Source organism: Microcaecilia unicolor, chromosome 2, assembly GCF_901765095.1.
Source record: "Microcaecilia unicolor chromosome 2, aMicUni1.1, whole genome shotgun sequence".
NCBI classification, from domain to species: Eukaryota; Metazoa; Chordata; class Amphibia; order Gymnophiona; family Siphonopidae; genus Microcaecilia; species Microcaecilia unicolor.
This window is the reverse complement of record NC_044032.1, coordinates 212,527,860-212,544,394: the sequence shown is the minus strand read 5'-3', so window position 1 is coordinate 212,544,394 and position 16,535 is coordinate 212,527,860. Positions and strand designations below refer to the sequence as shown.

Sequence of the window (16,535 nt, the reverse complement as noted above, 5' to 3'; positions counted from 1 at the left end):
GACTACAAGAGCAATGCAAACACTGTCCAGAATAGGAATACCTCTGAAACAATCCTATGTGACTGGGGAAAAAAAATCCTATTCAACACCATTACCACCAAGGTACTTGGAAAGAATTATAGTTGTATGACTCAGGTTTGAAAAAAAAAAAAAAAAGAGGAGAAGGGACAAAATTTGCTATACCACCTTAACTAGCGGATCTAGGCGGTTTACACTCTACTAGCATAGATGAGAGAGGACAATAGATCAGATATGCAAACGCAAAGCCTGCTTCCAGAAAAACAAAAATACTAATTGCCTTCAGTCTAGAGAAGTGTTTTAAAAACAACCTGAATAAAACCCTGAGATAACGGGCTGAAATTTGAGCCCAGAAGCAACAACCCTTGGGCGGTTGAAAACCTTCAGGCTAACTTCAGTTGGCAATATAATTAAGTAACAAGGCTTAAAGTTAAAAATAGAGCAGAGACATGTTGGCAAAAAAGAGCAGCTTAATTAGAGCAGAGATAAAAGTAGTGTGCCGGTTCCCTGCAACTGGACTCTCAGGCCAGTGCTCAAAACATGACGCTGGCACTAGAGGTGATTAGCGCTGGTGTGAGCGCAGAATGCTCAGAGGGCTCTAGTGTGGGAAACTATGTGCATGCTAAAGATTAGAGCAAATAGCATACAAAATGTAAACAGATGCTAATGAGATAATTTCTTATTCCCTCCCAATGCTCAAGGAACAGCATACAAAATGTAAACAGATGCTAATGAGATAATTTCTTATTCCCTCCCAATGCTCAAGGAACAGCATACAAAACAATGCCGCCCTTACCGCTGAAAACATAATGCCAGCTCAAGAGCAGGCATTAGGGTGTTTGAAGATATAGCCTCACTATTCTCTCTTTAAAATCTGCCAGTTTTTTTATTTCTTTTGGAAGTGGAAGAAAGTCTGTGCAAGCCTGTAAGGGCTGGTACTAAGAAATAAATGTGTGAGTCCAAGCAAACCAGAAAGTAAAAGCACACATTGGTGCCCGTTTCCTGCGCTTGAATAAAAGTCTTGCAAGAAAAAGAAAACCTTATATTTGAAAGGTACAGAAAACAGGTGCTAATGTGTGCTTTTACTTTCAGGTTTGCCTGGCACATGCACACAAGAGCTGAGTTTATCATGAAACTCTTCTGCACATGCCAAGCACGTCCCCCCTTGCTTTCACTTTTACAGTGCGCACATAATTTGAATACCACTTCCTTTAAGCATTAGCGAGGTAGTTTTCTGTACTGTTTTGGCAGTATGGGTTCTGCGCTGCTGGCTTTACCGCGGGAATTCTCAGCATCGGCCCGTCAGCGACTTACCAAACATCAGTCTATTAGCTCCATTCAGATAAAAACTAGGGTATAGTTTAAGTTAAGTGAACTTAAAGCTGGAAAAAAAAAGTCTGCAACCAGCCAAGAATAAGGTGGGGGGGAGGGAAAGCAGAGGCACTGAAAAGCACAAAAGGAGTAAATAGCTAAAAACAGGCCGAGGAAAAATGTGAATAAAAAGTTGTGACACCGCCAGCAGCTAAAGGAATCAAAAATGTCTCTTCAGCATTTAGGAATATTAAGTCCTCAGAAGGAGCTTATGAAAACAAATGAATTATGAGAGATGTGCAGAGCAGGACGTTTCCGCCCTCAGTGTGAATTCAAAATGAAGTACAAAAACAAGACAGAATGGCTGAGAAATTAAAAAATTAAAAGTAAAATACTTACCCAGTTAAGAATACAAAAATATTGTCTTACCAGAGTATAATATCCTTTCAGCTTGTAGCCTTGCCATTATTACTCCTTAGAATGGGAGGGGAGGGACCTGGAGCCATCAAGTGTCACCCAAGCTCCAGCCAAATCTTTAAAAAGAAGCAAACTATCCATGAGGACACCTTCTGCTCAACTGACACACAGATAGTACTAGGTCAGGAGCTGGCTCTACTGACATCCAGATAACTGTCAGGAGCTGGCTGAGAAGCACCAAGAGCTGCATAGTCCATCAACCATTTCCTTGGAGACGGAGAGAATACTGAATATCCTATGGCTGCACAATACCCTTTGGGGCGAATCACTTGGAATTACTTCTTCTCTCCTTCTACAACTGCTGGTCGATAGATACAACCTATTGGTCTGGATTGGTCTGATATGGACAAAGAGGAATGGAACTTACCTTTTTCTTTTTAACACACCATGGGACAGACTTTCCAGTTCATCACTATTCTATAAACAGATAGATGGCTGTGAATCCAGAAGTTGAGCTCATGATAACCAAATAAATATAACAGCAATGCCCAAGAAAAGTTATATGCAGAGCAGCAAGGAGGTGGCATGAAGAGACAGGGGGCAAGGATGTGTACAATGGCATGTGATTAGCCACCTGAGCAGCAATAGAGGAAACTGCACCAGGGCTCTCAGAACTACTGCTATCATGTCATGGGCTAGAAAAAAAGGCACCCATTGATAGATTATGACCTGTTGACCATAGTGTGTCCATCCCTGGTATGAGCCCACTGGGTTTCACACAAATCCTTCCCACTTCAGTACCATTTACTTATAGATTCTTATTCACATGTTTCAGCTTTTGCCTTTGGGCCACCGCAAAATACAACCCATTGCAATCATCAAGGAATTCTAAAGATGGTTGGAACACACATTCAGAAAAACAATGTTATGCAGTAGTCCCTAATTTTTCATCTCTACCCTCTCATTCTTGTATCATTTAATTGCAGCTCTTAATCACAAACTGGAGATACAAGGTAAGAAAAGTTCTGTCAGGTGACCTCCAAACATTTTTTAAAAATCTCTAATCCTTGAGCATTTCTAAATTATTATTCATACTGTTTAATATAGAAATGATTTGCACACAAAGCTCCATTGTTTGATTTATTACATGTGCACAGGAGAAATAACTACTGGTAAAATCTCAAAAGATATACAGATTTTTTTTACAAGGTGGTTAAAATTATTGGACTATCATGTAACACATCCAATGTAAGTAATGTTTGCCAATTACAAAATCATAATGAATGTTAATATCTTAATGGCATAAAAAGCCAACCAGCTGCAGGCAAAAGAGGAATTTTAGACCACAGTGCTTCTTCAGTGTATACAAAGACTGAGGTAACTGAGTAGTTACAGTTGAAAGGGGGCAGGAGACACTAACTTTAGATTTAAAGAAACCACAAAGAAAGACAATGACACAAAGCAAATCTAATTGTTTGCAGGTCCATCCCTCAGGAAAACCTACTGGAAAGTCTTAAATTACAACCTGACTTTGTGTACACTGAAAGAATGAACAAATGCAGGTGCCTGTCCAAAGAAACCAAGCCTTAAGGCAGGACAAACCAGATCATTGCTGCTGTTATGTCTGAAGTGAAACTGGTCACACAGCTACTATTGCTCTGCACCAAAGATGCTGTAAGATCCTAGAGATTAAAGGTACTAAGCATCTTCCTCCATACAGATGGGAGACACACCCCTTGGCACACCCAACCAAAAGGATTTTAGGGAAAACTGTTCATTGTTCAGAATATCTAGCATTCCCTGTTAGTCATCCAGGATTTTTAATGCTACATCTGTAATTTGAGAATAGTAGAGAGGGGGCACATGATATGCACTATTCTATTTGTACATATCAACTGAGGTGTATACAAAAGAAAGGAAAAAGGGTTAAAAAAAACAAAAAAAAAAACAGTGGTATAAATCTTACAGCATTTTGGTAGCAAAAAATACATGCTGAAATTACAAGAAGCAATATTGTACGACAAATTAATGCACCAGTTAATTGTAGTTTATTTTTAATAGTTTGTATTCTACATAAATTACTACTGAAGGCTAATGTTTAGAAAGCAAATGCAAATTTGTCAGTTGACGGTCAAAGAAAACCTGTTTACCATAACTGTTCAAAGTGGTATTTGTTTCAAGATCACAAATGCAGAAGGAAGGGGAAAAAAGGTTTGATGCATGCAACACCTTTCGAGTGAAAAATCCTCGATTCCCACAGTTCGAGTTAAACTACTGCACTTCACTCTGACTTAAACTGCATCAATTTATAACAAGACAAAATGCCAAGAATCAAAATGAAACAAAAGCAAGAAATTTAAAGAATTGAGAGCTGTTATCAAAAATAAATTACATTTTCTTCCGGGTTCACAAACATTGCTATGATGGCTGAGAGCCCAGTAGCCTCTCAATGGCTGCATTGATGTCTCCTCCAGTTGCTATTAAGGCTTGTAAATTTGCTTCACGATTCAAGAAACCCATGGCACTGAGCTGCTCCAGTTGCTGTTGAAATCTTACTTCTGGATTCTAAATAAGTGATAGTGGAAAAGAGAATGCTAATTTAAGTTTCCTTGTGTCACGTATGGGGAGGGAGGGGGAAATCTAAGCACTGCTGCTCTCTGACAGGTTGAAGGAAGTTCCTTGGCCCACATCAAAAATTTTTTTTTTGCCTCTAAACTACAAAAATACTTTTCTGCAAATGCCTTCCCAAAATTAGTCAATAACGTTTTCTAAGTTTATCCTAAGATCTATATCTGTTCAGCTGTCCAAATGAAGTCGAGGCCTGCCCAAAGGAAGAAAGTACATGGTGACCCCCTCCCCCCTTCAAAAATTTAATTTAGAATTTTTGTTTTCTCTAGAAGAAAGCAATGACAGGCATTTCTCCACGTAATACAGTAATACTTATCCCTAAGGCAGAACAAATATGGAAGTCATTTACCCTTATACACTCCCTGAAAGCATATATAATTTCATCTTACCTGTGGGTTTGCTGCAGCAAGTGCCTGCAACATCTGCTGAACAAACTGTTGGTGTCCAGGTTCAGAAATTCCTGAGAGCGTACTTGTGTTTTCACTAGGCACAGAGCTGGGTACAGTTGTCCCTGTTGAGCCTCCAGTGCTGCCTAACCCTCCAAAAACAGGACTAACCCTATGAGCCAAACACAGTAAGATAGGATTATACACTCACAACTGTTCTTACCCTTTGGGCTCTCAACTCCTCCATGGGTAGTAGGCAAGCACTTTAAAAACATTCTACAAAACACTGCCCTTGATAGTCTGCCTGGTAGTACTCTACAAATGGTTATAATAATGCTCCAGCCCCAAGGAGGACTGCAAAAGACTGATAATTCATTAAATGTGAAAATATCTGTAGCTCTGCAGAGATTGTGGCTTAACATAATTCTCTATAAAAGAGCAACATTCTCCTCAGCAAAGATGCTGACATTACCTGGGTGCAGTAACCCCCCCCCCCCCCCCTCTTTTCCCTGGGAAGGAAAGCTATATGCCTCTTATTTTGCAACACCATATTTCTATATTTCTGTTCTCTCTAAACACAATATATAGCAAGGGGTTGGAAATGAAAGCAGCTTTACAGCTAGGGATGTATTCGTTTTCTCTCTCTCGCTCATGTGGAAATGAATTTCTTTCAGGCTGCATACTCTTTCCTAATAGATGTGGACGCATGAACCCTCAAATGCACATTCTACCAGGAAAGAAAACACATTATGTGCACTCTCTCATCAGCTGATAGCATTCATTTCAAGCCACAGCACATCCCTAGGTACAGCCCATAACAAATCAGTGATATGACTTGTACGCTCGCTAGAAGGCATGAGGTAATCTGCGAATTCTGGTAGTTACAGTCTATATTAGCAAGAAAAGTACCCAGGTAACCTGCATGAAGCAGCTGTTACAGTCCTAAAGGGCAATAGTATTACTGTGAAAAGTTAGATGAGGGATATGAGAAACAGGGTGGGGACTGGGTTCCACAGGGGAATATTTATGTACATAGCCACTCAAGTAGACAAATAATGATGGACAGACTGAATAGGTCATTTTGGTCTTCATCTGCAGGTGAGTGCCTTGGTGGGGGGAGGGTGGGCACAGCAAAGTGAGTGTGCCAAGGGGAGGGTGGGAGTATGAGGACAACACTTTCCCCTACTTTGTTGAGAGAAGGTATTTAGATTAATCTCATGAGCCACTACTCAGAGAGACCAGCTCTATCTAGGGCCTCAGGCTGTGATCTGAGCCTTGGGGTGGGTGACTCCTCATCCTGCTACACCAATCCAGACTTTGACCATTTGCTGGAGGCAGAAAATACTGTTAGATAACTAAAATCAATCCTTATACTAGCAATTAAGTATCCAAAGTTGGTGTTCTCTGCCTCCATCTGCTCGTTGGGGAGCACAACCCACTAGTCTAGATTGATTTAACAGGAAGTGCAAATTAAATAACATAAGAGACCCAGAGTAAAGCACAGGACTTTCCTTGCAAGCACAGAACTAGATACGTTTAATATTAAACAGGTACAGTAAGTAAAACATGACATTTCAGTTAACCATTTAATATTTTCTGTTCTACCATGAGCAACAGGGATCAGCATGCTTCAAGCTGGCCTTTGGATAGCTTCCAGGTCTCCCTTTCCTAACACTATGGGAAAAGTTGTACTGTTCAGCCCAGGGAGCAAATGGACATGGGGGCAAGGAGATGATGATCAGATACATCATCATGGGCCCTGCTGGAGATCAGAGATTCATCATCATTTATATATTAAGATGGGAAAAATCCACTGCTTATTTCTAGGATAAGCAACATAAAATGTATTGTACTGTTTTGGGATCTTGCTAGGTACTTGTAACCTGGATTGGTCACTGTTGGTAACAGGATGCTGGGCTTGATGGACCTTCAGTCTGTACCAGAATGGCAACGCTGATGTTCTTACCATGTAAGCTGCAGTCATTTTAAATAGTTAACTAAATAGTATTGGTGATGCGAGAATCGGCTCAGGTGTATGTTGATTTATTTGTATCAATCTGCCCATTCCCAGATCATGTATTCAAAGTTGGATTCCCATGCAGGTGAGGGGGTGCGGCATCCAAGTGTGCCAGGGGACGTCCCCCAGTGCAGGTGACAGGTCAGTGTCCTTGGCTGGTTTCAGTATAGCGATAGGTTGTTTGTTTTGGGGTGGGATTCCACATCCTCTATTAACCACAGGGTCACTCAGTCCACGCCGGGAAACTGGCTGTGTTGTGTGCTGTTCAGTATGTGTCCTTTGAGGTGCTGCGGATGGGATGGTGGAAGGGTTCAGATGCCCTCCTTGCCAAGGTGGGCATCAGGTCGGCTTTCCACTTGTTCCCCTTTCATCCAGACTCATTCCCGCTTCTCTTGAAGGCATGTTTGAGGGACTATGTTATGTTGACACCGGTCTGCTGATAGGTCGCACCACTTCCTGCACTTACTTTCACTGTTTATTTCTTTTGTGCATTGCGTCACAGCGCATGGGACAGGCTTGGGCAGCATGGTGCATCTCCAGACAGTGTTCTCATTGTTGTCCATGCGTAGTGGGGGGGACTGTACACCTTGTTAGGTGTTTTTTTCGTTGAAGTGGCTGGATCTTTAGGAGCTCCGCTGGACGCTGAGGAGACAGATGGTCTTTTAGCGGTGATCCCCACAGCGAATTGATCTGGGTCATCGGATGGATGGTCACTAGTTTACCCGCAGGGGATGCGGGTCACTTGGAGTGAGTGACTGAAGGGGAAGTTGGCAGTGCAGAAACTCAGAGCATGTGGTTCAGTCTTTATAGGGATATCTGCATTTTGCTTATAGGGTCCTCCTCATGGGGAGGGCTTCTTCTGGCGACTGGGTGTGGCCATCTCGTGCATTGTAGGGCCACATCATTTATTCGACTCTTGGCAGGGATCCGAAGGGATTCGAGGGCTGGATGCACCCTTGAACGTCTTTCTTGGCTGGTTGGCCACATGGTGTGTAGATGTCAATATAGCCTTCGGGTTAATTTTGTATAAGGCTGGTGGATGTGGCTCTGGTGCTTACTGGCAGGGGGGTCCAGGATTTGGCTTTTTAGCCACAGGTTTGTTGGAAAGCATGGCTTTCCTGAGCTTTCCCCTTTTGGGTGGTTTGTATGTTCTATGCAGAAGTGGTGGGAAGCGGACATGCTATTCTGGTGTGGCAATACAGGGGTTGTGGAGGTGGTTCTTCGTTGGCTCTAGATTGAGTTTGTCTTTTCTGCCAGTTGTGGGGTCTTCCGAAGTGGTGGCGGCAGCGGGCTTTTCTATGTTCCGCAAGATGGTAGGTTAAGGGGACTCTGCCGTGGGCATTTTAGTTCTTGGACTATGTTTTGGGTGGGTGGGAGTACAGCCGGCTGTCCAGGTTGCTTGCCACCCATTACCTATGTGTTCTGTTTCCTTGCTTGATGCTTTGCTGGGTGCAGTTTATATGGCAGCTGGGGCTCCCTATTTCATGTGGCGCTCATGTGGGCTTTTGGTGCTTTAGGGGTGGGGTGAATTGGTTGCACAGTGTGTGTGTGCTTGTGGAGGTGAGGATTCTAGTTTGAGAATGTGTTGCTGCATGATGAATCGCAGTGGGGTGCTTACCATTGGATCCCTATTGGACTGGAGCAAACAGGATACAGTAGGGATCCTGAGGCGATTCGCTAGGGCACTCGCTATCCGGTATTGCTGGCGCCTTACTATTTGGGGACACTGCTGGTAGGGGGGCGCCTATGCCTGGTGCATTTGGATGGACTTATTGTACCTGGCTGACATTTCTCTGTATTGTGCACAAACTTTGCTGGCTTTATTTGTGGGAGCTTGTGTAGTAGTCGTGGAAAAGAGAGGAAATCTACATGGAGGGCTGATCTCTGCACCATTCCCCATATGCTGTCATGGTAAGGGTCTCAGTCTGACATTGGTTTGTATTGCTGGGCCATGGGAGGGTTTCAGGGGTATGGCATTAAGTGGTGTGCGTTGGTCCTATCGGGGAGTTCCTTTCAGTGTCTTTCTGATAGGACTTCCCTCTCCCGCCTCGTTGTGCCTGGTATCTAGGATTTAAACAGTTGGTGGGCATGTTTGTGCTAGAACTCCTTCCTGGTCCTGAGGGATGGAAATGGTCTTCTGCTGGGTGGATTCTGTTTATGCAGATGCTGATTGCCATTCCAACCCAATGTGGCTGATTCAGGCATGTCTTTGTAGATTGGGCCACCCATAGGGCGAGGTGTTGCACTGGAGGGATTCCCATTAGCCTGACTCACAGGGCAGTGCTTATTTTCTGGATGTGTGGGACAGGCTTGCGGTGGTGTCAGTGATTCTGCTTCTTTATATACTTTGTGTTCAAGGCCTCGCCATCTGGACGTTCTTTGTCCACCTGCGTGGGACTGATGTGGATGTCTGGCCTGGTGGAGGGATGCTTGTCTTAGTCGAATGACCTGCTTCAAGAGCCACTCTTGACAGTGTATCCATGGACACAGGTGGTCTGGTTGGTTTTATGCTCAGGCCCTGCTATATGGGATTAGGGATTGGCCTGGGGACTGGAGGGAATCATCGCCAGTTGGGTTGCCATGGAGGGGGTCTGGCGGTTATTGCCCTGTTAGGCAGTTCCCAGATGCATGAGACTCTGTGGCAGGATGTGGTTCTTATGTCTGATGTTGTATTGGCTTATTTTGGCTGTCTTCCAGGAAGCCACTGCACGTTGTGAGTGGGTGTGGGTTTTTAACAGGCTACAGCTTCCAGTGGTTTGGGGGGAGCCAGCAGAGCGAGTTTGCTGGCCCCTGAGGCAGTAACCCCAGCTACAGGGTCTTTGGCTCATAGGGGATGATCTGGATTTTAATTAAGGGGTCATGTACCCGTTTAAATTAGGCATGGAGGTCCACGCTGGCATCACAGGCCCTTGCTTGGCTGAGGTGAGGCTAATTTGAGACCACGAGTGGTTAGGGAGTGCAGATGTTAATTCTAGGGCATTGTTTATGAAGCTCGGGGTTAAGTGGTTTATGTCATGTGGTTTACATTTAAATTGTTGCCAATAAAGAAGCTGCGACCTATGTTAAACCAAACAAACGTATATAGTCTTGTCATTTAGATAATTGGGCAAAAGGAGAAAGAGGATTGTTGGGGGGAGGGGTTGCAAGGGAAGGAGGGATCCCCATCTCTGAAGTTTTAAATAGACTGAGACCCTGTCTGGAGGGCACCCATTAACTGAAGGATGGGGCCCTCCATATCAGCAATGTCAGTGGGTGTGTAATATTTGAAAGTGGTGAAGCCACAGGCGGGTGGAAAAAGCTAGGTATAAGAAAAACAGGTTCCTGATGGCTTGGCTTACCACTGGACAATTTAAAGGTAAGGCCAATGATTCCAGGAAGGGGAGGGAAGCTTGGCAAGGTTAAGGGAGCACGGCTCCAAGGTGCAGTTTTTCCTGCTTCTCGGAAGCAGCTTTCCCCACCCTTCCTCCCTGGAAACAAGAGGGACTATGGGCATGGGAACGGATGGTGGTGTGAGGCTTTTGTTGCAGCGGGCAGTAACCCGAGCTATGGAGTCTTAGGCTCATAGGAGATGAGCCAGAATTTAACTAAGGGGTCAGGTGACCTGGTTTAAATTAAGCATGGAGGTCCATGCTGGCATCATGGGGCCTTGCTTGGCTGAGGTGGAGCTAGGCTAATTTCAGACCACTTTGCTGAGAGGGTGAGTGGCTGGGGGGGGGGGGGGGGGGGGGGGGGGTGTGTGCAAATGTTGATTCTTGGCCATTGTTTATGTAGCTCAGAGTTAAGCTGTTTATATCATGTGGTTTATATTTAAATAGTTGCCAGTAAAGAAGCTGGGGCCTATGTTACACCATACAAACAGTCTCGTCATTTGAGTAATAATTGGGCAAAAAGGCGAAAGAGGATTGTTTGGGGGAGGGGGTTGCAAGGGAAGGAGGGATCCCCATCTCTGAAGTTATTTGATTGACTGCACTGTGTTATGAAAGCTCACAATCATCTTTTGGACACATCTTGCATAAAACTGTGTTTGGGACTGATGGCTGAACTTTGAGCCTATACAAGTTAGCTATTGTGCTGACTAAAAACTGATTTATCTGATGGTCTCTTGAAATTGTTTTTTCAGGTGAACATTCCATTTTGGAGACTCTTTCTAATATGTCTTCCTAGCAGTTTTAGCACTACATTTTGTGATGTTTTGCCCGATTCCTGTATGACAAACTGAATAACCACAGAGGTAACCATGTCAGTTTGTAAGAGCAAAAACAGATGCTGGAGGAACTTTTCAGACAAACTCATCTGAGGCCACAAGCTTTGAGAACAAGTGTACGTGTTTTTTTTTGTTTTTTTAGTAACTTACCAGCAGGATAACTTTCTCTACTCCCCAATGACAGGATGGGGCTCACCTCTCATGACTTATGGAAACACTCCCTCTTCCTCATCAGCATAAGACTAAAACCTGTATCTAAATACCAATCATTACATATTCTAAACGTACCAAAAGCCATTTAAATCCAAACTATTGCTTAAAGTGCTACTGGCATATCTGTTGCTTTAGATTATATGGTTCCCAGTATAATTTTATCAAAAGGTGGTCTAATGGCCTGAAACAGATACGGATCTACATGCAACCTTTTGAATTGTATATCATGTTTGAAGGTCAGATGATGCAGAATTGTCTTACCCTGGCATAAGTGTTGGCGCCTCAGTGGCCAATGTCTGCAAACCTTGCTGGATCTGTAACAAAGCTTGCATCGCTCTAGGGTTTGACATAGCAGACAATGTGTCAGGGTTCTGCATCTAAACACAGGAACATCATTAAGATAACTTCAGAATCTGCTATCAACAACCAGTACAAAGAACTGAAGTTAAAGGTTACAGGATTTAGTTTATACTTTCAAATAGCAGAGTTACAGCCACCCCAGACTTTGCCACAAACTTTTGCTGGGGAGCAAAAGGTCAAGGACCAACACCGCTAGACAGATGTACTCTAGAAGCAGCTCCATTTCATAACTTCTGCGAGAACATTATTTCCTTCTGTGGCAGGTCACATGCGCATCATGCAGACAATCTATGTTGCTGCTGGGGCAGAGAGGGTGAGTTCTAGAGGTATTTTGGACTCCTACGCTCAAAAGATGGCCACATTGTTAATCTCATTAAGCTGTTTCATGTGTTTCCTTACCAGATCAAATTGAAACGTGTACACATTGCTTAACATGTTCTGAGCTAGTTTTTCTGGAAACAGCAAATTTGTCTGCTTTTTTTTTTTCCTGAGAACACTGAATTTCTTGGCACTTTCAACATAAGAGTGGCATCAGCATAAAAGGACTAAGTTTACTGTCAGAATGTAATAATAATGTAAGAAAACAGATAAAAAGGGTGAGAAATTTAATGTAAAAGAATCAAAGGCACTATGGCACCATGAAGTAAAATGGGGCTGTGATATATAACAACTTGAAATTTACAGGCCAGTATCCAACATCCAGTTTCTAGGGGAACTCATAGAACAAACAGTCTGCGTTCAACTTAATGATTGGCTAGATCCATGTCGATCTGGATTCAGACCCGGTTTTGGAACAGAAATGGTCCTTGCATCCCTACTAGATCTTCACAGAAACCGAGACAAGGGATTCGCCTCGATGTTAGTACTGCTTGACTTCTTAGAAGCTTTTGACACTGTGGATCATGATATGCTAGCACGACTGAAACAGGTATCAATGGAACAACAGTACTTGCCTGGTTCAGATCCTATCTACCAGACAGGCAACAATCCATAATGTCTGGCAACAACTCATCACCACCATGGACACTGACCTGCGGGGTACCACAAGGAACGATACTGTCACCTATTCTGTTCAATATCTACCTCAAGCCACTAGCTGAGCTGATTCAGTCAATGAACACTCAGTTCTACATCCATGAAGATGATGTGCAGCTACTCATACCCATTCAACCTGACTTACCTACAGCCTTGAATAAACTGATTACCTAACATCAATTCAAGAATGGGCTAAACACAACAAACTTTGCCTGAACCCAAGTAAAACAGAGCTTCTCTGGGTCGCTAACACAAGTGGATACATACCTGACATCAAAATCCCTTTTGGGAAGTATGAACTCCCCCTCAAATCATGTCAGAAACCTTGGAATACAATTAGATTCAATACTTACTCTGATTCCCCAAATCCAAGCAACCTTCAAGAGCTGCTTCTACTATTTGCAAAAGCTACGCTGCCTCTCTCCTTGCATCAAGAAGGTAAATCTTATCCCAGTTGTGCATGCCATGACAACATCAAGACTGGATTACTGCAATGCACTATACAATGGTCTGACTACAAAGGGTCTGCACCAGCTCCAGTTGTTTCAGAATGCAGCAAGACTCATAGAAGGTTACAAGCGACTTGACCAAATCACACCATTTTTGCAAAAACTTCACTGGCTACCAGTACAATACAGGGCTAAATTTAAAACTATGTCTGATCTTTAAGGCTCTGAAAGGAAATGGCTGGCGCTCAGCACCTGAAAAATAGGATGATCCTCCACACACCGCCAAGGACACCAAGCTCCTCCCAAGAACTTTCACTAACCACACCCTCTCCAAAAGACATGACACAATGTCATACCTGCAAGTGAGCCTTCTCTGGAGTAGCCCCCACATTCTGGAATGCACTACCCGAAAGCCTCCGCTTAACACAAGATTATCTCTACTTCAGAAAGCAGGTGAAAGCTTAGCTCTTCAACCAGGCCTTTAATGGAAGAAGTAACTAACTTGTCAGTCTCACTCACACAAGGAGTGACTCGGGCTGCATATACTGCAGCAGGACACGTTTATCCACTCCTACCCTAGATGAGATAATATTTAACCATTTGTCTGACCTCATGTGCAACTTTCTTTAAATCAATCACCTTACTTTCTAACTCTTCCTACTTTCTTACCTACTTATATGTTACTTCTTTGCTTTATCCTTCACTATTATAATGCTCTATTACGTATTGTGTTGACATTGTAAGTAGTATACCATGCCATACTTTGTATTGTTTTTGAATATTTTTACTGCTGTAATTGCCCTTTGCTCGTGTGATCTATTCTTACTGTACACTGCCTTGAGTGAATTCCTTCAAAATGGCAGTAAATAAATCCTAATAAATAATAAATAAAATAATGGACAGTTAAAACATGCTGTAAATATAGAGAACAAGCAAAAAGGAAGGAGAAGCAAAAAGTAGTTATGACAATGACAGCTATCTGAGCACAGGGCCCTTATTCCTGGGGAAATTCTGTGCAAAAAAAAAAAAAAAAAAAAAATTCTGCATATTTGTAACTTTCTTCTGCAGAACTCGCCCACTACAAGAATTCCCTACCAGGCATGACATACCCCCACCAACACAGCTGTTTCCCTCCACAGGTTTCACGTTCTCCATATCTCTTCCTCTCCCTCTGGTAAGTTCAACCCCCAGCTTTCTCTGCACCTTCTCCGGTGCGTACAGCTCCTATTTTTATTTATAAAACTTATACCTTGCCTGTACACTAAGTGGCTTAACACTCACAAAGTTAAAGTAAGTACAATCATCAAACAAACAAAAAAAAAAAAAACTAAACAGCTGCCTGTAATACTCAAGCTATAAACCCATCACATTTTAAAAGCCTAAGTGAACAAATAAGTCTTTAGATCTTTGTTAAACTTCTTCAAAGAGGTACAGTACCTAACAAACCTGGAAGAGTATTCTACCATAATGGACTAGCAACAGAGAATGCGCATTTTGTTGCCTCTACATAATGAATGTGCCTCTAATCTGGAACTTTTGCTTTCTTACTATTATAAGTTCTCACTAACCTATCTGATGTTTGAAACTGTGCTACCTTGGAAATATAAGCAGCAGCACCACAAAACCCTTGAAACATAAGGTAAAATTATGTATCATACCTGATCATTTTCTTTCCATTAATCATAGCTGATCAATCCATAGACTGGTGGGTTGTGTCCATCTACCAGCAGGTGGAGATAGAGAGCAAAGCTTTTGCCTCCCTATATGTGTTCATGTGCTGCAGGAAACTCCTCAGTATGTCGATATCAAAGCTCCATCCGCAGGACTCAGCACTTAGAGAATTACACCCACAAAGGGACACTCTGCCCAGCTCACCACCGCCGAAACAGGGGAGGGGAATTAACCCAGCTCATCCCCACACAAGTGGGGGAGGGGAATCCGTCCAGCTCATCCCCGCGGAGCGGGGGAGGGACACCACCCCGCCGATGCGGGGGGATCTGGCTTATCCTGCAACCGCAACCGCGGGAGGAGCTGACTGACCCTAACACCGCCGAAGCGGGAGGGGTACAAAGCTGCCCTACAGCCGCACGAAGCGGGAGGGAGCGCCGGCAGAATTTATGTCTCAATCCAGCCCCGTAAAACGGAGGGGAGAGGAATGCTGCAGCTCACTGTAACACAAACGTGTCTCAACTCTTGAAGAATCCAATTGAAAAAACTTGAACACGAAGTCCTCCTGAACAGGAACTGAAGACTAAACTGGAACCTGAAATGCAACCAGAATATAAACAGTACAGATATCTGGGAGGGGCTATGGATTGATCAGCTATGATTAATGGAAAGAAAATTATCAGGTATGATACATAATTTTACCTTCCATATCATCATGCTGATCAATCCATAGACTGGTGGGATGTACCGAAGCAGTACTCACCCAGGGCGGGACATAGAAATCCCTGACCGCAACACTGAAGCTCCAAACCGGGCCTCCGCCCGAGCCGCCACAGTCAAGCGGTAATGCCTGGAGAAGGTATGGGCCGATGCCCAAGTTGCCACCTTGCATATCTCTTCCAAGGAGACGGACCCGGCCTCTGCCATCGAGGCCGCCTGAGCTCTAGTGGAGTGAGCCTTCAGCTGAATAGGCGGCACCTTCCCCGCGGCCCTATAAGCCGCTGCAATGGTTTCCTTGACCCATCTTGCCACTGTAGGCTTAGCAGCCTGCAGACCCTTACGAGGACCTGCAAACAGGACAAACAGATGATCCGATTTCCGGAAATCATTGGTCACTTCCAAGTATCTGATGATGACTCGTCTCACATCCAGATATCTGAGAGCATTCCTCTGGGTAGTCCTCCCTACGAAAGGAAGGGAGACAGAGCTGCTGATTCACATGGAAGCGAGAAACAATCTTGGGCAGGAAGGAAGGCACTGTGCGAATAGTCACTCCTGCCTCAGTGAACTGCAGAAAAGGCTCTCGACATGAGAGTGCCTGGAGCTCGGAAACTCTTCTGGCTGAAGTGATAGCCACCAAAAAGACTGCTTTCAACGTCAGGTCTTTCAGAGATGCCCTCGACAAGGGTTTCAAAAGGCGGCTTCTGCAAGGCTCTTAGCACCAGGTTGAGATTCCACGCAGGCACCACTGAGTGAAGAGGAGGGCGCAGGTGATTAACTCCCTTGAGAAAACGTACCACATCTGGCTGCGAAGCCAGGGAAGCACCCTTCAGGCGGCCCCTGAAGCAAGCCAGAGCCGCTACCTGGACTTTAAGGGAACTGATCGACAGGCCTTTCTCCAGACCTTCTTGCAGGAACGCCAGCACTGAAGAAATTGGAGCAGTGAAGGGAGAAAGTGAGCCTGCTTCACACCACGCTGCACAGGTACGCCAAACCCTGGCGTAAGCAGTAGAAGTAGAGCGCTTCCTCGCTCTCAGCATAGTGGCGATTACCTTGTCTGAGAAGCCCTTCTTCCTCAGACACTGCCGCTCAATAGCCAGGCCGTAAGA

At 44.0% G+C, this 16,535-nt stretch overlaps 1 protein-coding gene across 2 annotated transcripts in view; it reads right to left on the bottom strand.

Moving 5' to 3' along the window:
• Positions 1-2,873: 2,873 nt before the first annotated feature.
• Positions 2,874-16,535, bottom strand: part of UBQLN1 (ubiquilin 1) — a 119,962-nt gene continuing 106,300 nt past the window's right edge. For both annotated transcript variants that reach the window (XM_030193694.1, XM_030193695.1), the window contains 3 exons: positions 11,456-11,571; positions 4,764-4,932; positions 2,874-4,311 (listed from right to left, as the gene is read on the bottom strand). In XM_030193694.1, the coding sequence (XP_030049554.1) occupies positions 4,165-4,311; positions 4,764-4,932; positions 11,456-11,571 (432 nt within the window). In that variant the 3' untranslated portion in view covers positions 2,874-4,164. The remainder of the gene's footprint in view (positions 4,312-4,763; positions 4,933-11,455; positions 11,572-16,535) is intronic.